Source organism: Balearica regulorum, chromosome 19 (assembly GCF_011004875.1).
Source record: "Balearica regulorum gibbericeps isolate bBalReg1 chromosome 19, bBalReg1.pri, whole genome shotgun sequence".
In the NCBI taxonomy this organism is placed as follows: domain Eukaryota; kingdom Metazoa; phylum Chordata; class Aves; order Gruiformes; family Gruidae; genus Balearica; species Balearica regulorum.
In genome coordinates, this window is record NC_046202.1 from 6,390,173 (window position 1) to 6,417,076 (window position 26,904).

Below are 26,904 nucleotides of genomic sequence, written 5' to 3' on the forward strand. Positions count from 1 at the left end.
GAGTTTTTATTTAGTCACTGACTAAACGTGCCACACGCCCCGAGGAGTGAGTGTGAGGGTGTTGGTGCTGGGGAGCGCCTCTCCCTCAGGCCGGGCTGAGGGGAAGCAGCGGCGGGAGCGCACTGAGGGAAACGCTCGCTCCCGCAGGCGCGGAGGGCGGGAAGGTCTCGCGCCTGCTCCCCCGCCCTCACCCCGCCGTCAACAGCATCGCGCGCGCGCGTGCTGCTGAGGTAAGGACGCCTGCGTGGCGCCGTGACGCAGCCGTTGCCGCAGAAACGCCCCGCCCCTGCTCCCGCCGCCCCGGGGTCCCCCCCCCCCCCCCCTCCCCGTCCCGGTGCGGCGCCGTCCAGCGGAGCGGCCGGGAGGCGTCTGTCACCTTCACGGGGCCGGCCCGGGCGGGAGGTGCGCGGCGCCGCCGCCATGGTGCTCATCAAGGAATAGTGAGTATGCGGAGCTCTCCCCCCCCGCCCCCGAACCCCCGGCCCCCTTCACCGCTCCGGCTGTCTCCCGGTCACCCTCGTCCGCTCCCGGCGGCGCTCGCCCGGGCCTGACGCGGTGACCAGTCGCGGGGGCCGGCCCGGCCATACCCTGCACTGCGGCCGGCGTCGGGCCGCGAAGAGGGAGGGGGGAGCGCTGTGTGAGGGCCGAGGCGCCGGTGGGGGCGGGAGTGAAGGTCACGGCGGCGGCGGAGTGGGGGCGCCCGGGGATCCGGCGGCTGCCAGCGGCACCCTCCGCTTGGGCAACCGGCGGGCACCGGCCTCCCCCTCTGCGCACCGCCGCTGCGGCTCTCCGGTGCTCGGCCGGGCGGTTTGGCGAGCCCCGCGTCGGGCGGCCCGGTTCGTGCCCCCCCCCCGTGGCCTCCCCGGCCCCTTGTCCTCCGCACTGTGTGTGGGGGGGGGGATGATCCCGGTGGCCCGAGGGGGTCCTGATGGCGCCAGGGGCCTTGCCGGAGTCGGGAGCTGGGCTCGCACCCCGGCTGGGAGCCGCGGGTCAATGCACAGCGGTTTCTGTGGGAGGCAGTGGCATCTTGCCCCCTTCTCCGTGTCACAGGGCTAAGTGGCGAGCCTGGTTTTGATCTCCCTCCTCTCCTTTAGCTGTGTAATTTCTAACTGGAGACTCGAACAAGAGTGAATGTGGCAGAAATAAGATAGCTCCGAAATAATTTTTTTTGGTGGGGGAACCTCACCGTGGAGTTCTTCGCTGTCTGTAAGGTTGCTGCGGTTCTTCTGCCCCGTGACGGGGAAGAAGGGGTGGAAATCAGGCTGGACAATCTGTCGTGAGTGTGCGTGTAGCTATTAGTCACATCGCTTTTCCTAGTCTTTCATTCAGCTCCTTTATGCTTGCTGACATGGTGTGTGCTCTTTTGGACCAGTGTACTTTGGCTAGGTGTCTTCGAGCTCTGCACACTGCTGCACATATTTTTTTCCTGAATTCTTAAGGTTAACTTAAGTGCATTCTTAAGTTAAGCACATTTCATCCTTTTAAACTTCTTTTAATTGATAGAAGAGGCATTTTTTTCCCCCCCACTTTATAGAAAATAGCTGTGATCCCAATGATAAAGTGGGTTTTCAGGTCTTAGACGTGTTTACCTGCATGATAGTGTCCTCTTCATAGCAATTACTTTGCCAGATCATGGACCATGGTGTGGATTTAAATATTAAAACTATACTGGGGGTTGTACTGATCCTTGTAGTTGTCTTTAATCTTAACTAACTTCCCCCCCAAGTCCTTACACCCTTACTATTTTTATCCAACAATAGGGGTGTAGAATTTAAGAGCAGCAGCAGAGCTGGTCTTTGTAACACACAGACACCGTTACCTTCTGTAGTGTTAAACTGGATAGCAGACAGAACGGTGCTAAGTGCTTAGTTTCAGGTGCATTAAAAGATAATTAACTTGTTCTACTATAGCATCTGTTCTGTTGATATTTTCCTATTAATTTAGTTGGTTAATGTACTTTTCCTCGTACAGCACCTGGTTTATTTCTATTCACATTCGTGTATCTTTTTCATGCTTCTGCTTACAATCTCTTGCCCTGTACTGCAGTAAAGCTCACTTGCCAGTGAGCTATGCTACCTACAGGGTGTCTCGTAAAGATGGGAACATAGCTAGTTTGAATTTCCGAGTTTTCTCAGATTTCTGAGGCTATGAACAATTAATTTTGATGAACATCACTTCCAGAAGTCATTTTACTTGATATTATCATTTACCTCAACGAATCAACATATCTACTGGTCTTTCACACTGCATGTTCCAGAAACAAAATGTGAGGTGTAAATATTAAGACTAAAAAGACCAGAATTACTGAATTTGTTTCTTTTTACAGGTTTCCATTTCTATTTTCAAAAGGGTCATTAAATCTTTTGAGTCTTGTCATTACTGTCCTGTTTCTTTTCTTCCTGTCTTTGTGGGTTTTTTTAAGACATACGTAGTTCTGAGGACAGTCAAGGTTGCTACTGTACTTTAGAAATGAGCATTTATTTTTGACTTCTTAAAATTCTCAACTAGCCCTAACAGTTTCACGTTCTGAGTTGTGTCGCTGTATTGGTTCTGGTATAAATATTCCTTGATGTTGTATGTGAAAGTTGCCCATTTTACATGCTATTTGAGATGGTTTTCGACTAAATCTCGTGTTCCAGGAAGCAGTTAAGGCATATAGAAACCACTTGTTTCGGTGTCACCTGGATATTTGAAGTACTTTGCTATTATTGTTTTATTAGTTCTGGTTGCCCCAACACTGCATACAGGTACCTAACTGCCTACCTAGTGTAGGTGGTAAAAATATGTGAGCTGTAACTGCGTGTCATCTGAGCAGCAGATTATTCTTCCATCTCTGTGACCCCTTGTCTCGTCCTCCCTACTAAATCAAATGGGTATTATTATGTGCTCCATAGGTATTTTAGGAGATGTTACAGAAATAGAGCAATATAACAAAAACCTGATGTCACATCTTTTATTTTCAGACAATCTGTATTATCTTTTCTGTAGAGCTTCCTGTACTGATGGTTATGCAGTGATAGCTTTAATGTTTTTATTTGATGTCCTATCAGTTTTTCAGACTTATCTTTCATTTCTACCTATCCATGCTACAAATAAGCTGCATGGGTTTTGTTCGTTTGATTTCTATTTTTTTGCTTGCAGAGTTTGTGAATGCTGGTTGAGGTCTTGCTTGCTCTCCCTGTTTTGATTTAAACTGCATCGGAAGACCTTGAGGAGAATCAGAGTGTAGAGACTCACTTCCCTTTCCTGTGAAGTGATGATAATGACACTGACCTTCTCTGCAGCTGTACTTCCCTTTGCTGTCATTTGAGGCAGATTTTAATCTAGGCAGGATCTTAAGCGTTCCTCATCATTTTCAGGCCTTTGATATGGCAGGCAACCACATCATATAATTTCTCGTAAGTTGATCAAGTTCTGTCCCAAAGTTAGGAGTCTTTGTTCCCGTTGCTCCTCCTGCGAAGCTTTTCCTCTGAATCCTCTTGAGCAGTCTTCCCTCCTCCTTCTTTATCACTTGACTATCTATAAGTGTTAGTCATCCCCCGCATTCTTGGTTTGCCAGGCTAAGCGAATTGTAAACTATTTAACTACTTTGTGTTTCTGTTTCTCTGTTCATGAACATTGAACGTTGAAGATAATATTCAGATCTAGTGTCTTCCAATTTCCTAAATAGAATTTCATTAGCTTACATCAATCTTTTTTACGCCAGGTTTTCTAAAGAAAAATATTTGAACTCCATTCCAAAGTCATTGTTTCTTCCCCATTTCTTCGTCTTTCAGTCTTTCGCCTTTACTTACCTCTTTTTGTTCTTACTGCTGTTTTATCCAGTTAACTAACCTCATGCCATGCTTGATGGCATGGGCTACCTGTGGAAATCCTTTTTTTTTTTTGGGGGGGGGGGGAGGGTTTTTTTTGTTCTCCCTTATGTAAGGAATACCATATTAAATTGTACCAAAGGTCCTCTTCTGTCTTGCCTTCTAGCAGATATTTTTAGGAAACAATATATAAATAGTGCAATGATTGTTGTTCAGTGTATCCCACGAGTAAGTGGCATACGAACTTGTATGAATTGATCAAATCTGATTGGAAAATTGCTTATACTTCTTGTGTTTGGCAAGGAATCCCATAACTTCAGTATGCATGATGTAAAGAAGTACACTTGATTGGTCTTAAACTTGCTGCAGAGTAATTTTTATTCTTTCTTGAGTTGTTCTGTTGTAATACATACTCATTGTTCCTTCTTCAGTCACTTTTTCACACCATGCATGACTCTTTAATGCACTCCCATATCTTAACCATTTAGCTGTTTTTTCTTCCAAGCTGAAAAGCTTTGTCTTTCTCACACAGAAGCTTTTTCCCATCTCCAATCATCTTTTTTGCCTTCCTTCCTTCACTTGTTCTGTATCCTCTTTGAGATGAGATGACCAGAACTATACGCAATATTCACGATGTTGATGCATGAGAGGTTATAGTGGCATAACTGTCTTTTGCTTTTTGTGTGCGTGTGTGTGTATGTATGGGTTTCTGATGCAGTGTTTACCTTTAAACTGCTGCTGAGCTGATGTTTCCAGATGCTTTTCCATAAGGACACCAAGAGATTTGTTGGCAATAGTTAATTTGAGGATCATTAACCTCACATGTTTGGGGAAAATGAGTGCTTATAGTGCATTATTGTGCTTTTTTTGACACTGAACTTCATCTGCAGTTCTCGGTAGCTCCTTCTGCAGTACTTTGCAGCCAGCATAAAGCATTGCTGTAATGAGTAATCTTGCATAATCTGTAAACTTTTGCCCCTCTTACAGTTAGTTCTTCTGGTATCTTGCTGGTAACATTCCTCTAGTGTAGAAAAATAATTCTATTTTCACCAGTATTGCTTTTTAAAAATAAGTATATTAATAAAAGAGGACTTTTTTCCTGATCCCATTATATCCTAATTTCTTTGAGACTCATTCCCAGAGAACTGGAATTCTTTCACCCACGGTGGCCATATCCATTTCATATCTGTTTCAACATCATCCTTACTAAAAGCAGCGTTCAAATACAAATCTAGTGTTGAGAGTAGATACAATATTTTTAAAGGCCTTAACATGCATGCATTGTTATCAGCTTTAAATTTTTTTTCTTGTCTTTTTAAAAAAAAAATCTCAGTGTGACTCCTGACAGTTTTTGATCTGTAGTCCAAGCAGTGGATTCTAAGAGGCTTTCAGGAAACCACAATGTGGGGAGGAAAAAAAAAAAGTGACTCATGTATAGAAGTGGCAACACCTTCCTTCAGTCAGCTCTGAGAGCGCCTTCCATATAGTTCTCTATTTAGTGTTGTTTCCTACTGGATAGGACATAAACAAATCTTACAATGGCTTCTGACTATCACAGATCTCTGCAAAATTGTTGACGCACTTAGCTATGCTCTACAACAACTTGACGAGAAATGAGATGTGACTGTTGGAAGGATGTTGTGAGAAGGAACGTGCAACTGTTTTGATGCTGTGTAGATTTGTAGGCTGGTAAGGTATTACCAATAAGGGTCTATGAGAACTATACATTTTTAGTGTAGGATTGCAATTATGCAATATCATGTATTGATCCTTTTTGAAGCTATTGTATAAATAGTCTTGAGACTAAAGAATTAGTGCTAGGGATGCTAGCGCTAGGTGGATGCTGGAATACTGGTGGGAGAGGAGAGCTGTGTAGCCATGGCTGTGAGGAATGTCATGTAAATTTTGCAGCTGCAGGGATATTTGTTAACTTTCTGTTTCTGTATTCCCTTTCAGCCGCGTTATCCTGCCTGTGTCTGTGGAGGAGGTAAGTGCTTTTCTTGTTGCTTTAGGACTGTAAAAAAACCCACAAACTTGTGATCAAAGTAGTTTGTGTGAACAAAAATTGGAAAATGCAAGAGAAGGATATAGCTGTTTTCAGGACCCCTGTGTGCTGTTACTCATTCACCATCATTTTGACTGAATAATTTAATTTCTTTGAGCTTAAGGGTACTCATACGCTCTCCTATAAACTATTTCAGATGTGTTGATTACAAATCTTGACTTGTCAGACTGTTCTAAAGTGCCATTTCCTTTTGATTAATACTATTGTTCTGTCTCTTTTTTTTTTTTCATAAAGAGGAAGCTTAGGTACAAATTTAAATTACCCTTTAAACTGTGTTTTGTTGGAACTCTTTTGTTTTAAACTCTTAAACAAAGAGCCACAATTTATTCTGATTTATGAGGCTGGTATAGCAAAAGAAAGATTGTGTATATCTTAGGACTCTTTAAGATCTGTCTTCTCTAGCTTTTGCAGAAAGAAAACTTTCTTTTTGTTTAGGTAAAGCTCTAATTGAGAGAATAAATGTAGTCTATAATGGCAACAGCCATTTTGATTGCCCGACTGGCCATGGAATAGCTGTGCAAAGTCTGTGGCTGATTCTCTGCTGTTTTCTCTGGGAGTTGCAGCTTACCTTTCCTTCTTCCCTTCTGCACTGAACAGCACTCTTGCAGAGAAGCTGACCATATAAACATTTTCAATTTTTTAAATGTTTGTACTAGCAGGGTTGATAAGAAATTGAAATGACTGAACCTATAGCATTTCTGTGGTAAATTCCTTCTTTTAGATTTTTTTTTTTCTTGTGATCCTTGGCCGTAAGCTGGTTTGTGAGCTCTGATCAAGGGCTTGTTCTAACTCTTAGAGAGAGCTGTGATAACAGCACGCTTGTTAATTTTTCTTTCCCCTGAATATAGCAGCCACTGTGGCAGAGATAGTGGTGAGCCGGATCATGGCAGCACTGTTTTAAGCATATCCCTTTTATAACTCTCTACTCCTTTGACAGAACACAGTTTAGAACTTGGTGTAGTGTATTCCTGCAGGTATGGGACTGGCTGGTGAAAGAAAAGCAATGTCTAAGCTAAGTTCCTTGTTCTTGTGGATCAGTCTGCTGTGACAAGCACCGTATGCTGATGGAAAGCCTAGACCTCCGATCAGAGAGTGGTTTTAGATCTGTGTACTATGTTAATGAGACAATGCCAGACTAAATGCTTTAGTCTGCCTGCTTACTCCTTACCTGTAGATTATGTGTTTTCTGCATGAGTCTGTTTTCAAGCAGTTTTAACAGAGGTCCGACTAAAGTATTAGAGTAGGTATGTTTGGATCTTTTATTATGCCTGAGTGCTACTTGTGTGGGGAAGTCCTTGACAAAGAAAGGACTAACATGATAAGCTTTAGCAAGTAAGTGAAGGATGCGAACTTGCAAGTTTGAGAAAGTTATGGGTAAATGGTAAGGTACTCCAGAGCTCAATAAACAGAACACCTTAGCATAAATAGCAGTAGCCCTTCTTATAGTGATATGCATCCTAGGTATCAAGCTGTGTAAAGAGAAAGTCACAGCATCAGTATACAGATTGTTTCTTTGAGGGGGTTAGACTGGATGGAACCCAGCACAGGGTTTTTCTGAGTTCTCTGATACTAGGATTAACCTTCATCCACTTAAAGTGAGTCCCTCACTGTGTTCTTTTCTCTCCCTGGCTGGCTGTTCAGTGCCAGGCACGTTTGAGCCTTGTATGTAGGCTGCCTGTGTGGAAAACTGAATTTTCAGGCGGTATGTAAATCTGTCGGTCTCTAGCAACCTCCTTGTCTGAGGATGCCCTGGAGTCATCTGTTTCAGAAGGTGTATTCCTCTCCTCTGGATTAGAGGAGTTCCGGATAGTTGAGTAACCTACTGAAAAAGCTATAAAGTAAAGAGCAAATAAACATCATTAGAAGAGAAGGAACTAAAATACTAGAGAGAGCACTTTAATGTGCTTGGATTGTGGATAGACTGCCATCTTGACCAGACTTAGTTTCTCCCCAGACTTGCATGTTGGCACCGTGTCCGCTGAATGATGCCCCTTTTCAAGGTCTAGTGGTTCTCACATTGATAGGCCAGATTTCAGGAAACAGTTCCCTAAAGCAGAAAGTTCTAAAGTTTGCTTAGCTTTGCATAGGTACTTATGTGATATGGTAGTTTTAAAGGCATGCTTAAGAAGAAAGGTTATTTCCGGTATTGACTCAAAGGATGACTACTGCTTTAAGTTTGTGTATTGCTTCATCCCCCTTCCAGTGTGGAAAGATGCTGACACATCTGTGCATCACTTGGTCACTACACTGCTGTCTGTACTACAAAACAGCTGTTACAGCTTCATTGCTTTCAAGGATTTCCTTGCACACGAAACTCTGAATAGGGCTCTAGAGACTTCTTGTGGCTCTTGACCATGTAGCTGCTCATTAAGCATCTCTGGATAGCGAGAGGACTTCTGATTCCACTTTAATATGGGCAATTTTTGCTTGAAAGACTTAAGAGTGCATGCCTTCTGCATGCAAATTGTTGCCAAAAGTCTGATGCCAATGTGTAAGAGAATGAAATTAATTGTGATTTTGCTGTATTGTAGTAGGGCTGAGGGAATCTTCTGTGTCATTCTGCGATATGCCGGGGATTCTGTGTTCAGTCCCCTCACCCCTAGCAAACGGAGCTTAACCAATAGTAAGGAATTCAAGAGAAAACCAGTAATCAGGAAGACATTGGGGAGCTGTGACTTGATGAATAAAGAGATCAACACTGAATAGTTAGCCAAGTAACTGCTAAGATGGGAACAAAACAGTGGAGAAGAAGCCCTGGTGATGACTAAAACTTGAAGGCTGGGATGTAGGAGTTAGGCTGTAGCAGACTGTCTTCTACTTGGAAACTCTGCCAAAATGCGGTCCTGCTCAAGCGCAGGCTGCAAGCTGTACTTCTGCGTTGTTTTATATGTTGTCGCACTGCAGGGAGCAAAAAGAAAAGAACCTTGTTGTATCTGAGGTGCTAACCTTTACTCTTGTACTTTGACCAACATCACATTGCACAGTGCCAACTTGGAGAGTGTGGACTTGAGTGGCTGTGTGGGTGTCTTGCCAGCTGCCACTTTGAAATGCTGGTATGGATTAGAGCTGTGCGTACACATTCTGTGCTGCCTCTTTGTTCCTCTCACATGGGAAGGAGCTTGCCAAACACAAAGGGCGCTTATTTATTAATTGCGTTCAAAACTGCTTTCAGGAGAATAACTGTTCTTGAAGAAGGCTACATTGAGATCAGGCCTTCTGAAAGAAATTTGGTGTAATGAAGATACGCTGTCAGCTGTAGAAGAGGTGGTGTGACACAGATCAGGAGGGATAACTTCCTGCAGAAGAGAAGAAGGTTTTTGGGAGCTCTCAGGTCAACAAGGATGGGCCTGCCTGACACTTTGGACTTCATGGAGCCAGAATCTGGTTGTCAACTTCTGCAGGCAGATACTGTGGGATTTGTTCATTGGGACAGTTTTATTTGGGCCTTTTCCTCTTTTATCAATGCGATTAAAGGATCAGAAATAACAGGGAAGATTAAATGGTGAAGATGCCAAACCAAAGGGCTTATCCTCTTAGTGTCTGAACTCTGACCCATGTATTTAAAAGGGAGAAGGAATGAATGAGAGACTGTTACTAAGAGGAATTAGTTTGTGCCCCTGGAGACCTGTCCTGAGACTTGCTGCAAAGCAGTCAAAGCCATTCCGTCCTCCCCTCTAATGCTGTAGTTGCCAAACTCATGATTAAGTTCTCTTCTCTATGGGTGTACATGTGGCTCTCCTCTACTAAATCAACTTGCTTCTAAGATTTCACAACTCTCATGTTTTGCTCTTCTGGAGGGCGGTGAGTATTCTGTTTTGTTTGGGTCATATGTAGGGAGTCATAAGGAAAGCAATGTAGCGTATGAAATGTCAGAAGGCAGAGAGTTGTATTGCAGCCCAAAATTCAGACTGAAACCCAATCCGCTGGTGACAGTGCAGGAACTGTCCAGCCAAGTGAGGGGTCCTTGCATAACCTGGGCCACTGCCTTCTGGAGACAACCAGCAGAACTGTTGCTCTTAGTTTGAAAGTGGTCTGTAGATTGCTTTTCTTATGGATTACTTTTACGGGATGGCTGTTTGTTTTGTTTTCAGGGATGGTCTAGCAGGTAGTCAGGCTTGCTTAATATGCCTATGTGTTGAACTTGAGACTTGTTTAAATCCCTCTGGTATGCTTTTTGCTCTGTCCCAGATTTCCTGAGGCCAGGACATCTAGCCTTACTACTTTGACTTACCATCTACTACTCTTCCAATAGGAATAAATGTTTCCTTGGTCTTTGTTAGCATCAGAAGGTACAAAACACTGTAGAGCTTGGATGCTGTTTTTATTTTGGATGCTCTGACAACAAAATTTAACCACTATACAAATCTTCCTTCATTGCTGAAGATGTACCAGCCAAATGAAGTATTTCTGGGTTGTCAACTCTAAGCAGTATTCCACTTTTCCAGCCTGGGTTTAGTGTAGGGAATGGCAAGTGCTGTTCCTGATTCTGATGCACAGCCCTATGCTGGGGAAAAAGAAGGCCTAAAGAGTATTCCATTGCTTTGTATTTTGGAGTTCTTTGGATTTTTGGTGGTGTGGTTTTTTTTTTTTTTTTTAATCATTGCACTTCTGATACCTAACACTTTGTGGATTACCCTTTCAGACTGTCTGTCTGTACTACCTTTGGCAACAGTTGCCGTTTTGCTTGCTTTCAGTTCTGAAGACTTTAAGTTTGAACACTTCCTTTTGACTTAGTGCTTTAGCTTATTCATCCTCAAACCTTGTCTGCTCATCTAACTTCGCCTCAGAGGCCTGTGTGAATTTTCTTCATTTGATCATATTTCTTTTGAGCTGTGCATCCCTTTTTTAGCTACCAGAGGCAAGAGTGTATTGGTCTTTATTTCTTCTGCAGAGAAGAATATTCTGGCTTGCTCATATTCTTGATTGTCCTCTGCTCTTCCCTGTGAAACATTTGGGCATGCTTCTTATGAAAGAGATTGTATAGCATGAAGTAGTTTGAGTGATTTCTGGGAAATAATGCTGCCATTTTGTCAAAAAAACCCCCAACAAACCCTTCATGTGAAGTTCTTTGGGATTATTCCGGATAAAGTACTGTATGCTTTTTGATTTAGGACTGGCAGTGCGTTCTTCTCCATTTGACCTGAACAATTGGGGCACCTGCCTGCCAAAAAGATTGAAAAACAATGGATTTTGCTACTTTATGCCTCAGGTCTCCTGTGTTTTATTTAAATGTTGTCCTGACATTCCTTTCATCTCTTTTACTTTCTCCTGAATTTGTGTTGGTTTGGAGCTTGAGGTTTAAGGGTAAAAGGTAACTATCTTATTGGCAATGCTTTCTTCCTAACTACCATTCAAGCTTTCTGTATCAAAATGAAATTAAATGAGCTGCTTATCTGGACACACAAGTGGATGTCCTTTTCTCTGCCTTCTCCTCAGGTGATAAATTTATCCTTGGCTGCTTCTGGTAAAGTTATTATAACTTCTGCTAAATTATAGCTATGACAATAATGTGTCTTTAACTTCTTTAGTATCAAGTGGGACAGCTGTATTCTGTGGCAGAAGCCAGTAAAAATGAAACTGGTGGAGGTGAAGGAGTGGAGGTGCTGGTGAATGAACCCTACGAAAGAGATGGAGAGCGTGGGCAGTACACACATAAGATCTACCACTTACAGAGGTATGTGAAACATTTTATTCCCAGAATTGTGCAAGGTTCCTCAGGCAAGAGGAACTGGAGGAAGATGCAGTAGGGTTGCAGTGACTGTAAATCACAGGTTATGTAAAGGCTGAAAGACATGGAGCTAAGACAGGAGTGTAACAGTAGCTGGCACAAGGTACAGCTGGAAGTGAGCATTACTGGTACACCTATATGCCCCTGTAAGCGTGGCTGTTGTCCCAAGAAAATCTGGCTCTGAGCTTTTCAAAGCAAATATGATCCTGTTACCCAGTGTTTTGATAGTTGAATTTGGCTAAAGAACAAAATGCCTCCTAGATTTCAACCTGTTCTCAACCTCTTTTTTTTTTCTTCTTTTTTTATTTCCTTTCATTATGTAAAGAAGGTTTAGATTAGCCTGTCCAATTCGGCAGTCTCTGGAAATCATCGTACTGGGAGTGGGGAGAACCCCACCAATTCCACAAGTGTGCATATGTGTGAGACTCTAGTGTCTGCGTTTCAGGTCATACTCTGCCTGTCTCAGAGTGTCTGGACCATAGCTCTCATTACCTGTAGTTCTTATCAATGCCTTTCTTCCCACGTCCAAATTCTGCAGCAAAGTGCCAACATTTGTGAGAATGCTGGCCCCTGAAGGAGCTCTGAATATACATGAAAAAGCATGGAATGCCTATCCCTACTGCAGAACTGGTGAGTGTGTGGGGAAGGACTGTGGGTTGCTGGCTTTTTGGTTTCTTGGGGGTGGAGGGGGGGATGGTAGGAGGGGATAATGAAGGAGGCAACCAGTAGGGAAGCTGTTTCAGCTCTTACCTTAGATTTCTGTTCTCTAAGCCCTTTCTGTGGTCAGGAAAAGCAAAATACAGTGCTGTGGAGTTAAAAGAAATGCCATCGTCTCATGTGCTGCTAATGAATGACAGTGAAAAAGAACAGACCAAGAAATGGATGTTAGTCCTACTAAAGGAACAGATGTATAACACCAGTGAAATGAATGTATGAGGGATGATTTGTGTACTCAAGCGCCTGGTGGGGAAAAAAAAAAAGGAAGATGGAGGAGGGGAACAGAGATGATCTTGGTTGCCTCTTGCTTAGTGCAGTTCGATGGGTGCAACAGCATAATGTGATTGCTATTTCTTCAATTGCAGTATCCAGGGTTAGTGAAGGTCGAACAGGTAATGCTACAGTTGCTCCTGGGGTGGAGGCTTGGCACAGCTATCCAAAACTCATCCAACAATTCTAAAGTGAATCCATCTGTAAAGGCTGGGGTGAGGCTCTGGAAGCTGCACAAAGTGGTGAAATAATGTCAAATTCATTTTCTGCAGGAGTGTTTATTTACTTTAATAAGTATCTTATTTACTCACTGAAGTTATCAGCCACAACGTTTAACCACTGCTGTTTTTCTGGTCTTTGTTGCTGTAGGAACTGCAAATTTGACTTTGCCTCCAAACTTATGTAGTATTTTTGGCTGTGTTTTATGCTGTTTGTATCTTTGAAGAATACATTTTCTGCTGTTTTGTGGTGGTACAGTTGCTACGGGAACTGTAAACTTAAAAATTCCAACTGTTCTTGAAACGCAATATAGAAAAAAATATTTTTCAACAATTTACTTAATTTTAAATTAAGTGTTTTAAAAGAAGGAAAAAGCTTTTCGGGAGGAAGGATAACGTTACTTCAGTACACGAAATTACATGCAGCAGTCTAGTGGAATGGATGTTTCAAATACAAAATTCAGATACTGTCATCATCAACTGCAATATAAGTTTTTAATGAGTCACATAGTTCATAATGCTGAAACAAAGTTATTTACAACCTATCTCACATTTATGCAGTTTTCTTGCTGCATTTTACTTAGTTTATTACCTAGTTTATTAATTACCTAGTTTACCTAATTAATTACCTAGTTTATTTTCATGTTAAGTACACTTAGTTAGTTTAAATGGAAACAGTTCTTTCATTAATTCTTTAAACTGTGGAAACAGATCTGACTAAGATGATTCCAGTAAGTTTTGTTAGACATAATGCCTAGCTGTATCCTCCTCCTCCTCTTTTTCTCCACCAATTTCTGAAACAAAGGTATGGAGTTAGCTTGTTTTGTCACTTAGTTGCTTATCCTTCAGTTACACAATGCTAGCATTCTACTTAAGTGGAAAAAATGTGATACTAAAATCAAGTACAAGACTTTACAACACAGTTGAAGAAATTTCAGATTTTGGTATGCTAGAAATGATAACATAACAAAAAAAAAATCCTCAACTGTAATAAACACCAATATAATACGAGATAAAAAGTGCTTTGTTGTGGGGGTTGGAGCAGAAGGCAGTTTTTTAATGCGGAGGCTGACAAATCTGTTTAGAGAATCTGCCAGCCTGACGTGAGTCAAGAAAAATTCAGAAAAGTTGCTGAAACCTTCACTTGCTAGTACTGGGCAGGAGGGAAGAACCCATGTATGTGGTGTAGGCTGCCTTGTGCATTCCCATCTCAGTTTGGGACACGCGCAGATATTTTGGTTGTATGTGAGAAGACTTGGATGGCCTCATGTGAATCTGTGTGTGATATAAAATGCCATGCTGGTTTTCAGTCCTCTCACTAGAGTTTGAAATCTAAGAGCCAGGGGCACAGTAAGAACTAAGCCTGATTTGACTGTGTAGGAGTTAGTGGTACTTCTGCCTGTGCCCTCCTGTACCAAGGTGATCGTAGTGCACTGGAGTGCTGCTTGTTTGCATATCAGCTATCATGTAGAGACTTTTAAGTTTGAATAAAGCAGTACTTTTAGTTAATTGTGCATCATGCTAAGCTTTTTTTTTAATTATATGAGATTATCCTTCTTACATTTCCCTGTATCTCCTCTGAAAAGTTCAATTATCACTTTAATATGCATATTATATACCATTATCAAAGAACTACTGAAGGTTGAGGGAATTTAAATGCGTAGCTTATAACTTCCTGCAATTCTGCACACTTGTTTGTGCTGTAATATGTTGGTTTTGTGTACATTGAATGGAAGCCTTGCTTTCCTCCTTTGAGAGTATGAACTGTAAATGAGATTGTCGTTGTATGCATTTACAACTTCTGCAGTAAAAATGAAGTGAGAATTACCTAATAGTTATAACTGTGGGCTGGTGCCAAGGAGAACAGTGTTCTTGGTTCTTTTCTGCAGTCCGACTTAAATATTAATGTCACTTAAATGTTTTTAGAAAAGCAATTTGATGTGTGTTCCGCTCTTCTGGGTGTCAGCATGAGATGCCTGTGGCCAAATGTCAAGAAATTGCGAAGTTATAACTGCAGCTGAAATGTGTAGGAGTTGCTGCTGTAATGCCTCAAGTGCAGGCCATAATTTGTAGCAAGCAGAGCATCTAAGTATTAATGGACATTTCTAAAGAGATTAATTTGTTTGCTTTACAAATGAGGAGTCTTCCCCACAGAGAAGAAATTAGGAAGGTGAAGGGACCTGTTTTAAGGCAGCTGCATAGTCATGGTGCATAGTCATGGAAAAGCAGTTTGTCATGGGAAGGTGGGAAGGCTCTGGTTTATAATTACTGCTGGTTTATTCAGTATTTTGTGTGGACTAGCAGGAAAAAAACCTTCTTCTCGCAGAAATAATGACATGTTCATTGAGATGAAATTCAGCCTGTTAAAAATTAGCCTCAGTTCTGCTTGCTTGTTCTCTCCTTCCACCCCAACATGTCAGTCTAAATAATTAGCCTTCTGTAAATTGCTGTAAAAACCAATTTTCAAATTGTTAGGGGTTTAGAGCAGTCCAAGACCCAGCAGTAGGCAATTAAAGTAGCTGGATGTGCATGGTAGGTGCTAAGGGATAGTACTGTCTAAAGGGTGTTGGGTTGGAAACTCATGAATTGTAATAGTACCTTCAAAACAAAATTGCTTCTTAGTAAAGCCCTCATGTTAAACTTCTGAACAAGTCAGCCAAGTTCAACTTTAGCTTCAGATATCCTTGTTCTTAGAGTAGAATTGCTAACATTCTCTGATGGCTCAGGTAGGACAGATGCTGCCTGTTACAGGATCTTTAATTGCTTTTCTGTGTTGAATAATTGAGCCTGACTACCCAGGGAGTTTAGTTACCATGAGCAGTGGAGATGTAGAGGGTCTGGTTACTGCGTGGAGGACTGATGAGGTCTGCACTGGCCTGAAATCCAGCATGTGTTTGCTTTGGAACTATGGAGAGGTTTCTTATCTGCAAGCTGAGAAAGGATTGGTAAAATGCCGTCAGCTGAACATACTTATTCCATCTTCTCATCCAGCTGGCTGGAGTCCAGAGAGCAGAAGTGGCAGTACATAATTAATTGCTGCTCCTCTGGGTTTCTCCAAGTCTGAGAATTTCCAGAGGAGAAGGAGGTGAAATTAGCTGTTTTTTATCGACTTCTAGGGTTTTTCCCTCGGTAGTATTAGCAGCCCCTGGGAAGCTGAAGTTGTCCCTGTTTTGTTGATAGGGGGAGGAGGGCGATGGTTGCTGTACATGCTTTTTTCACTAAAGTACTGTATCTCTTTCTTTTCATGTGTTGATTTCTTGGACCAGTTATTACAGTAAGTATTGTTTTTACTGATGATCTATGGCAGCATGTGTAATGTCTGAAATGAAGCATTCTGGGTATAAGAAGCTCTTTAGCCTCAGCTAAAGGCACTTTAGCTTTTGTCATTCTTACAGTGTAGATTATCATGTAGATTAAACCCCCTTACCAACTGTGGCATATCCACAAACACTTTGTAACTAGGGACAGAGATCTTCACTGCAGCAACGCTCAGCTTTACAAATGGGAATGTACCATTGCCTAGATAAACTGATTAAAAGAAAGATAGCTCATACCGTTATGTCCCTTTGAGTAATCTGTCTCCTGAATTTGATATTTCCTTTTACATGCTGAGTGTTTCACCGGCTTGTGCTTTTGTTTCTACTCCCTTGAGGGAGGATAGGGTTACCTTTGGAAATCCTTTCCTACTCACAGTAATAATAAGAAATGGAAAGTTTTTTTGCTTACTTGGCAGAGCTGTGCTTCTTGTCCCTTCCCTTTCCAGTGTCAAAAGCTCTCAACACATCAGTTTAATATTGTTGTTCGTTTGAAGAGTTGGATCCAAATATGTACTCAGTGCTAGATCAATAATTTCTTTGAAAAGACAATTTCTGCCTAGTTAACTTATGTTATCCCTTCTAAACTCTAAATAGAGTGGCAGATATTGTCCTTTACAGAAAAAGCTATTTATAAACTCCAAATGTTTCACTGAAACAATGACACTTATGTTTTTTCAGTGAACAGCTTGTGGTTTATTTGATCTTACATGTTTAGTGATCAAACAATTTTTCTAAATGCAATGATATATTTACTGATAATTCTAAAGTTCCCTAAGTCAAACCCCAATCAAGTTATAATTCTTTGAGTTGACTTTCCTACTGCTTACCTAGTTAATAAGAGCTAGAGTTATATATTCAAAGAATAACAAGCAGCTTTGTTTTGATGACAGAATGAGTATATGAAGGATGACTTCCTGATCAAAATTGAAACCTGGCATAAATCAGATCTTGGAACACAAGAGAACGTAAGTACTTGTGTCGTGTATTTTACTCATCCCTTTAATGTCACAATGCTGCTTTCCGTGCTAGATTAGAGAATTGCTGTGTGGAACTGTGTATTCACTGTGTTCCGAGATTTGAAATGCTTATCACACTAGCGAGGCAGAAGCTCCCTCCTGTTGGCTTCTCATACATGCTGAATAAAATTTTCCCCCAAACACTCGTTCTGTGTGAGCACCCTTGCTTCTTTAGAAGATCTTGTATTGTGCATTTACAGTGGTGTGTCCTCTCAGTATGTGGAAGGGGAACGCTAGGTGTCTGCATCTCCATCTGTTTTTTTACGGTCTTAGAATTGGAGTGTTCTGTAGTTGAATCAGTTATGTTAGTCTTGTACTTTCACTGCAGGTTCATAAACTGGAGCCAGATGTGTGGAAGAATGTAGAAGCTATTTATATCGACATTGCTGACCGGAGTCAAGTACTTCCCAAGGTATGGTAGGTGGGTAAGAGCTCCCTAGTGTGGGAGGCCTTGTGCTAAAAGAGGGATAATGTACAAACTGTGTTCCCAGGGATGGTTACAGGTAACAGGACAAATGAGAGGATGGAAAGAGGAGGAAAGACATTCCTTGAAAGTGTTTAAGCAAGCTAGAGGAAGAGCTCTTTAAAAAGCTATGTCAATACTGCCTGTAAAATGTGTTGCTTAGCCTTACAGTGTGTGTAATTGTGTGTGTGTATATATGTATGTGTATCAGCCCTGTAGCTGATTATAATGCTTGAATAACAAGAAATGACACTGCCCTTTCCATACAGAATCTTTTTTTAAGCTGTCTCCTTTTTGAAACTGACCCATGGCTTCACAAGTGTGTCTTGAAATCATGTAGCTAATACTTTGTTCTAAGAATCACTACAGTTACTGTAAGAAACTACAGGATATTTCTGTACTGTACTGGAAAAAAACCCCAACCTTATGAAAATGGAATGTTGTTTGAGTTTCCCCACTTAAATATTTCTGATGCCATTCAAATATGGCTAATTTACCTGTTCTCAAACTTGGTCTTGGGTATTAAACCAGAACTAGTGCTTATTTTAGCTTTTCTTTCCAATAAAGATGAATTGGTAGAACATGAGTAGCATCTGATTCTGATGGGGGGGCAGGTACTAAGCTGTATCTGCACATACAAACTATTCTGAATTAAATGCTGCCAGAGAGGAAGGGGAATTTACCTGGGACAGAAGACTCCTGAAGAAGATGTTACCAGCTGATCACTTTTGGCAGTAAACTGATGATGATTTGAGTTTGTCTTCATTTTAATTCAATTGGGGGTAGGAGTACAGTACACACCCTCGTCTTAATCCAACATGCAGGAAGGGAATGCTGCAAATCAATAGGGGCATAACTGATGCCTCTTTCTTTTTGGTGGTACTGTGAGTTTGACTGTACTTTTCTTCTAGTGTGTGATATGTGAGCATCATACTGATACAGTGCTGTGAAAAATACCACAGGTCCAGAGAGCATAGCTATTTTCTGCAGCAGCAGTGTTTAGCTCCCAAAGAACAAGTGGTTACAGGAAACCTGTCGTGAGGGTTTACAGATCTTCTGATAGTCTTACCCCAAAGAAGTCCTTACAAAGGTCATATCAGCTTGTTACCACTTCTTCACATAGGTCTAGGACACAGCACAGGGGGGAGAAATATGTTTCCTTGAAGAGTGCTCGACCTAATGTTGAAGTCTGAAAACAGTAGCTCTTGAGAAGGCAGTTAGAGGTTAGTCTTTGCCCACCAGAAAAATAAATCCTTTGTGACAGTGAGCAGCTGGGTAACTGTAGGATAGTTTGCGTTTAATCTTGTGTGTCTATCCAATAGGATTACAAGGCAGAAGAAGACCCAGCAAAATTTAAATCTGTCAAGACTGGACGTGGACCTCTGGGTCCCAACTGGAAGGTGTGTATTGCATGAGTTCAGATACTGGGGCTTGGAGCCACAGATATGTCTGTAAAACATTGGATTCGCTTCTGTAGAAGAAAACGCAGAACTCGGTTGGTGATCTGTTCTGAAGTTAAAGGAAATGGAAGAGTTCAGTACAAATAAAACGAGTTCCAAGAAATTGCCAGCCCAAGGGTTCACCCAAGAGAGTTCAAGGACGAAATAGCTGAGTTATGAGAAGCAATGTTTAACCTTTCACATAAATCTTTGGAATCTGGAGACTCTACAAGTGCAAATATGATACCAGTCTTTAAAAGGGACCCTGAATGGGATCTGGGGAGCTATGGGTGTGCAAGTCTGATCTCTAGCAGGCAAGCTTAGTAGAAGCTGGGGTTGATATGATCCACTTAGGAGGAGTGGATATGGCTCCTGTAAAAGGAAGTAGGAAAGTCCATGTTACGAACTTTGCGAAGCTTTCTTAAGGGTTTGATAATTATGTGGATGACTCAGCTGATGTAACCTAATTCCAGAAGGTTTTAGATAGGGACTTTGTCAAAAGACTTTTAAGGAAACTAAGTAGCCATAGCGCAGCAGTTAAGATACTGAAAGACATAAATTTAGTGGAATTAAAAATGGAGAATAGAGGAGAGGAAGGGAATGGTCTCCATCCTCAAAATAGAGGGAAGGCCATCTGTGGGGGAAACTAGGGTACATTTTCATCATGCTCTTATATACCATGGAAAAGGGGTCAGAAAATACGTGACAGAACTTGTCGATGAAAGATAGGCAAGGCGTAAGGATGCAAGGTGATTGTGAGGAACTGTGGAAAGACTTCATAGGTATGACTGAAGAGCTGCTTTCCTGGAGACATTTGACCTGAGTCCTGTTGTGACTATCTTTGTGTCTTTGCAGAAGGAGCTGGGGAAGCAGACAGATTGTCCGTACATGTGTGCTTACAAACTGGTAACAGTCAAGTTCAAGTGGTGGGGTCTGCAAAATAAAGTTGAGAACTTTATACAGAAGGTAAGTGAGCTCTTTGATGGGGAGAAATGTGGAAAAGAGGCGTATTTCATCTCCCGTCTGCTTTAGCACCTCAGCTGCTTCTAGTAGCATATCCTGGCTGGAGATATTAACTTGAAACCCAGTCATGTCACCTCAGGCAATGTAGTACAGCAATCAGTTTAAGTTGGATTCAATTTGCTGCTAATCCAAGGGCAGGGCTGGCTGATTGTTCTGCGAATTGGCTATTGAACCGTTTTCACTCTAATGTATGAAGGTAAACTGGCTGTTTTGCCTTGTTTAATAGATCAGCCTGAGAATCACTGTCATTTGGTAGTTGATTTGTGAATGAGATGATGCATATATACTAGGGTTATTTATGTCAGGGGCAAGACATGTTTTTGTGGGGAGATAGCTACAGTTACCTGATCCTAATCAGCTGAAGATCTTTCTGGCAAGTCCTAGAGCTCTCTTCATGTTTTTCTCTCCCAGTCCGCTGCTTGAAAAACCTGTATTAAAAATAAGTAGATGGTGGGAAACTCCATTAACTTAAAACATGAGTAATTGGTATCCTGAAAAGAGCTTTTTCTGTGGCAGAGTTCTTAAGCCATGAACAGCAGAAGGATGCTAGACCTGGGAATCGGTACGGGCAATTTTCCAGGCAATGCCACGTTCATAAAATGCAGATCATGGAGACTTCTCAGTGATTAATATTGATAAACTATGACGCTGCTTCTGCAAAAGCAATTCTCTGGTGATACAATCTAAAGAGAACCCTAAGGGGGAATGACCATGCTGCTACAGGATTTCAAATACCTGTAACAAAAGCGTTGAACAAAGCAGTGTCTTGAATCCCTTTCTGAGTGTCTCTTCAGCCGCACTCTTGCGTCAAAGTAGTTGAGCTGCTTTTGATGAGAGCAAGTTATCATCAGATGTAAAACCATAATTGGTAGAACTGAAGTGTCCTTCCTTAATGGGAACTTTCCAGGAGGCATTGTATACCCTTGTCTAATATAATGATTTTGTCTAGCTTGTCTCCTATAAAATGGAAATAAATTGCTCCCAACTTGGAGTAGCTTGTGCACATTAGTTACTGCTGCTGAAAGGTTTTCAGCTGTGGAAAACAAGTTTAGGCTTTTTTTAGGTCAGTGAAAAAGAAAAAAAGCAAGGTAGGTGCATGTCAATCCTTTACACTTGCTAACCTCTGGTTTTTAGCAAGTCAAGGATTATTTTAAAAATACTTTTATTCTGTTTCTGCTTTTTTCTGCACCTTCAGGCCAACTATTGTGCTCTAAGTAAACCCAACCTGGAGCACTTTATTCAGTCAGAACAATACTGTCAAATCAAAGGAAATTACTAAAGCATTCAGTAATTTTTTCAAGGTGCTGTGCAGGCTGCTGTCTAGGCTTGACAAAAAAATGCATTTCTCTGGAGATTCAAGGCTCTAAATATTCTGTTAAAAGAATAAAAATTAGCTAGCTTCAGTTTCCAATTGTGGTACCTATATAGAAAGGTGGGTGAGGGAGCTGGTTCTTCAGTGTATGCATCTCTGAAAATTGTTATGTTCCAGTTAGATTCATATTAATTGCCCTATGAGTAAGCTCGCTTGTATGTTTTATTCCTCCTTCTTTTGCAGCAAGAAAAGCGTCTCTTCACAAACTTCCATCGGCAGCTCTTTTGCTGGCTTGATAAGTGGGTTGATCTGACTATGGAGGACATTCGTAGGATGGAGGAGGAGACCAAGAGACAGCTGGATGAGGTCAGTGGAAAAGCAGGGCAGGTGTGGGTTGTGTGAGAAACTGTTTCCATCCAGTACAGTAGAGAGAGGAAAGACTGCCGCATTGTCATAGCGCAGTGTGTATTGTCCTCCTGCTATTTAGGTCATGCTGCTTGTGGTTTGAATGATTTGCTATGACCCCATTGTGCTGGCATCTCCTTCTAATCATTATGGGCTTCTCCTCCTGTTTGTTGTTGAGCCAATAAATGTATTGAACCACAGGTAATGAGGGTATGAGTGGCAATGATTTGTTTACCGCTTTAATATCTTCTATTAACTTTTACCCAAAGCTGAATGGTTATTTTTGTCCTTGTTAGTTTCCAAAAACCAGTTCAGTAAAAGGATTTTTAGCTCTCGGTATTATAAGCAGGTAGTGTGGGTACGTAATGGTGTTCTTACTGTGAGAAACACAAATTTGGTAATAATGAGTACGTTGTTTCATGATTTGTGTCCTGCACTGCACCCTTCTCTTCCTTCATGCCTCAGGATATTTCATTATAATTTTTGCGTCCACTCTGCCCTTTGGATAATGATTCCAGTTCTATAGCAGACCTGCAGCTTAACCAAAAATGGTGCCTGCGTGTGCATATTCACAAACACTAATTTGGGATGCTCAGATATAATTAGTGCCTTACATAAAGGAGGTAGCTTAACATGTTCCATACCAATAAGTTTTGAGATAACATCATGTGAAAATCAGTACTTGAATAGTGTTTTCTCTTTCAGATGAGAGAAAAAGATCCAGTGAAAGGAATGACGGCTGCAGATGACTAACATGACTTCTCCCTTGTGCACTGTAGGTATCAAGAGAGTTTGACAAAACTCTGTATTGCTCTGTTTAGGAGAAAAAATAAATTTGATTAAGAAATGATCCTATTTATAGCTTTTGGCAGGCAAATCTATAGCATTAATTGTTTATATAGTGAACCTGTTTCACTGACAGGTTGACAAGTGAGTTTACTGTCTTGTTTCAAAACTATTCTAAAGAAATGTTTGAGTGAAAAGTGTAAGAAAAATGCATTTGGAACATTTTGTAGACTTTTTACTGCTATTCTTATTTCTGTAATGCATGCGTTACTTTCCATGACTTGCAGAGTAACTTTTGTCAGTCCCAAAAGAATAAGTTGGACCTGCAAATACTTAGAATACTCCTGAAAATTGAAAAGTCCTTGCAAATACATTTGGAATGCATTTCTCACATTGTTTATTATCAGTATTTACTAATGGGCCAAGGCCTGGAGCAACATTTGCACGTTGCAGAAGAAGCAGCAATGATAATTTTAAAGCTTTTGACTTGTTTTTCATCTATTTCATTATAAGTATGCTAACTTGGCAGGGGAAGGGCTATCATACTGGAAAGCATATATGAATTTGCCTTTGTTGGCCAAATCCCTAGGCTGTATCCTAGGCAGCATGCTGGATGATAGTGTGTAAGCAGTGCCGAGAATGTTGAACCTTATTCTGTTAAATTGTGTAATCAACTTGGGGTTTGGTTTCGGTGGATTTGTCTTGGACACTGTACAAAAATATGGCATGGTATTAGGGAAGTAAGAAGGTGAGGAGAAAGAAGAGATTGTCCGTTTATGTAAGGAAGTCCAGGTTATTAGCCACAACTTTTCTAGGGCTGTAAACTGCCATCCTAGCTATCCTTGGAAAGAGTGGGGTGGGGCAGAACCATAGCCCTATCAAGGACTGACTATTTACCTCTGCTTATCCTCTCTTATCTGCTGGTTGGTTGGTAGTAAGTGGGGAACACAAGGTGAGGGAGTGTCTGAAGGAGTGTCTGAAGGGGTGTCTTCTGATAGATATATTTTAAATTTTTTAATGCAACTTATAGCAACTTAAACCTTTTTCATTTCATCTTCATTCAGATTTACTCTAGCTCTTAGAGAAATGAGTTGGGCTTCTCAACTGTATTGTAGCCTTTGGACTTAGATTGTTTAAATTGCAGTTTCTGTCTGTTTGTAGACTGTTGAAATTCTGCTCTGGATTAGTGCTGAAATGTCATGGTGCCGTGGTGTATTGTCATTGTCTGCACTGATAACAGTGTGTCTCACATTTGCTTTCTGAAGGTTCAGTCTGACGCTTCTGGTACACTGCTCTTCCAAAGTCGTTCTAAATTGTTTTCCTGTTGTCTTTTTATTTTAGTTTGCAAGACTTCATCAGGAAGGCCTGGGGAATCCACACTCTTGACTGACGGACCATCTCTGGATCAAGCCTTTCTATATCCAATCGGCAGGCGATTTTAAATCTCCCATAGCTAATTCTAGATGCCCCTTAATATTGTGAGCAAATAGACCGTCTGGTACTAAGCACTCCAATGTTAGCACGTATATGAAGGAGGTAGCTCCTTGGAGACGTGTGACTAGAGATCGCTGTATTTACGACTCCTCCCTCCTTTTTTTTCATTGTGTTCAGACCAATTTCCATGTGGCCCTGTTTGATTTCCAAGTGACATTTTTAGCTGAAATAGTCTTGTGATGTGGTGACTTAGATTTTTTTTTTCTTTATTTTTTTTTTCCAAGTGGGATAAACTGCCACCTTTGTTCCTCCCCAGCCCTTCACCATTCTTTGTCTGTTTGGAGAGGGAAACTGTCAGTATTTTAGAGTGCAAAACTATTCCACAAAATGCTATGCTCTGACCCTTGCTCCCAGAGTAAGAAATTTAATGGCTTGTAATCTGAATACATAATCAGGAGTAGCCAGATATAGTTCTTGGTCTGCGATGAATCGTGATACATGGCTTCTGCACAGCATTACTTTGTTCTGTCTTAGCACACATGAATTAAAGACTGCACAGAAGCTGCATTTGGTCTCCCCATACTAGGGCCTTCAGCACATAACTGTTGAGTTTCAATTTAGTGGTACGTGGTCCCTTTGGCCCATGTAGCTATGTTGTCCTTCAGCTGTGTGTGTCAGTCTTACAAAATCATTATGAAAAGTTGCTTGACATATATTGCAACTTCCTGGTTCTTTATTTACTAAGACTTCCCGTAACTTACAAAGCTATTTTGACTAATAATAATGTGATTTTCCCTGGATAAATTGGAATGTAGCAAAAGCCGGTGTACAAGTAAAGTATTGGTATCTGATTACATCCAGGTGCCTGGGTTGGTGGTTCTGCTCAGCAATAATATTCTCCCCGTTGCAAGACTGACTAAAATATCTCCTTTTGTGCTATAAAAAAGCAACTTAAAAAGACCTGCAGTTGTTTTCTAGGATACCTGTCAGTATAAATCACAAAGGATACTGTTAAACAATGTTATTTAATGAACTCAAATACTTACTGTAACTATCCTTATGTTGATATCAGCTTTAGACAATCAAATAAGCAGAACAGAATCAAAGAAATGCTGCTTTATTAAATAGATATGAGAAAAAACCAATTTCTTTGCTTATGCCTAAGGCCCAATGTTTGATTTTTCTTTTTTTTTTCCTCCTAGTAGTAATCACTTTATTTTCCACTTCTGTATTTGGCAGCACTAACATGAAATACTGAATGCCAAACACAGTTGTGGGCGTATCACCACTTTTGAGGAGTCTTCTTGGCATTCTGTAATACATCTGACTCCTTCAGCCCTTCACATTCCCGCAAGCAGGAGATCCTGAAACGATCCCGTGCCGCACGGAACAAGTATGCGCTGGGATCTGAACTGTTTTCAGTGCGAGGGAAGATGAGGCATGCTCTGGAGGGAAGGGATGGCGTTTGGTTTCTGGGGAGGGGGCAGTTTATCCCTTTACTTTTAGTTTGTTATTTTGCCTTACTCATGTCTAAGTGCAATAAGCTCTGAATTGTACCAGTAACTCTGGCAGGCTCTTCTCAGTGACCTCAGACGGTTTTGTGGGGTGGGGGTGGGGTTTGAGGGATTTTTAGCAATCTCACCAGGCAGAAGTAAAACAAATTTATTGTAAAATAGGTGAATAATCTAAATTTTAATCTGTGAGGCTATTTGGGACCAGGATGTTTCGTGGCATCTTCTACAGCTGTTCAAGAAGTATTCTAGGAGTGTAGGCCCCAGTTATAGTTCTTTCAGTTTACCATATTTTTAACTGAGAATTTATGCACTGACTTCTGTTCATGTTTGTCGGTCATGTTTTGAGGGATTCTTACACTTGAGGACAACCTGAGAACACACATAGCACACTTGTTCTTTCAGTTTGTGTTATCCAAGAGGTTTTCTATCCGATGACACTAATCGCTGTGGAAGCAGATTGTAACATTCCACCATGCAATCCTTTTTTGATCCTCTGATTTCAGAGTAAGAGCTTTTACACAAAGCTTTCCTGATTAGTGGAAAAACTGGGAAAACAAACACAGGAACTCCAGCCTGAGTACTCCCCCTGCCCCTTGCCCCTTGCTTTCTTTCCTTCCAATTTAATCCAAAGTGAAAGCATCCCTCAGCCTTGGAATAGACAAATCCTACAAAGACCTTTTAAGTCTTGATGCTTGGTTCCTGCTAGTGAGCATAGCAAAGAGATACGTGCTGTATCTTTCATCAGCTTTGGCAAGAGCCCCTCAACCTGCTGGCTCCCGGAGGGGTTATCTCTGGGCTGTTTGTCTGTTCTAGGGCGACGGTTGTGCTGTGACCCCCTCTCCGATCCTCGCTGGGTGGGTTTTGGGGGGCCGGAGGCAGGTACCTCGCCGCAGCCTGGGTCAGGCTGGGTTGCTGGTGGGGCCGCTTGTCCCCCTGTCCCCCCCCCGTCCCCCCCCCCCACTGCACCTCTCTGGGTTCATCCCCGCTGGGCCTCCCCGACACGTTCTGATCGGTTCATCGCGCTCTTTCCTTTGGCAACACACACTTTGTAGAATGGGTTAGATTATCTCGTTGTTTCTTTAAATGTGAGTTTGTGCCTTTTTTGTCTCCTAAATCTTCCAATACAGGCATATTGGAAACGAAATCTAATAAAATACTAGACAGAGCTTTACGCCTCCGCCTCCTTTGTTTTGGGGTGCTGGGGGTGTGTGTGTGTCTGTGTGTGTGTGTGTGTCTGTGTGTGTGTCTGTGTCTGTGTGTGTGTGTCTGGGTGTTTGCAAAAGCCGCCCGGGTGCTGCAAGGCGCCTGCACGCGCCGCCGCGGTCCTCCCGCGCGCCTGGCGGCGTCCCCACGCGCTGCCGTCCTTCCGCAGCCGCCGTTCCCGC

The 26,904-nt window shown here is 41.7% G+C and overlaps 1 protein-coding gene across 2 annotated transcripts; it reads left to right on the forward strand.

The window, feature by feature from the left end:
* Window positions 1-34: 34 nt before the first annotated feature.
* PITPNA (phosphatidylinositol transfer protein alpha) lies at window positions 35-26,685 on the forward strand. 2 transcript variants are annotated; one of them, XM_075771570.1, is made up of 11 exons: window positions 35-230; window positions 5,769-5,799; window positions 11,406-11,551; window positions 12,144-12,243; window positions 17,018-17,092; window positions 17,472-17,555; window positions 18,929-19,006; window positions 19,901-20,011; window positions 21,624-21,746; window positions 22,491-22,560; window positions 23,913-26,685. In XM_075771570.1, the coding sequence occupies exons 4-10, from the start codon at window positions 12,166-12,168 to the stop codon at window positions 22,536-22,538; spliced, it is 597 nt and encodes a 198-aa protein (XP_075627685.1). In that variant the 5' UTR covers window positions 35-230; window positions 5,769-5,799; window positions 11,406-11,551; window positions 12,144-12,165; the 3' UTR covers window positions 22,539-22,560; window positions 23,913-26,685. The 2 variants fall into 2 exon arrangements, with proteins under 2 accessions (XP_075627685.1, XP_075627684.1); XM_075771569.1 differs by having other exon boundaries at window positions 77-440.
* Window positions 26,686-26,904: the final 219 nt, after the last annotated feature.

What these genes read in the sequence shown, in the direction of transcription:
- PITPNA (XM_075771569.1), top strand. Translation starts at nt 421, where the DNA reads ATGGTGCTCATCAAGGAATA. An exon ending in AAGATCTACCACTTACAGAG is followed by an intron (nt 11,552 to 12,143) that starts GTATGTGAAACA and finishes CAAATTCTGCAG; the next exon opens with CAAAGTGCCAACATTTGTGA. An exon ending in ATCTTGGAACACAAGAGAAC is followed by an intron (nt 17,093 to 17,471) that starts GTAAGTACTTGT and finishes CTTTCACTGCAG; the next exon opens with GTTCATAAACTGGAGCCAGA.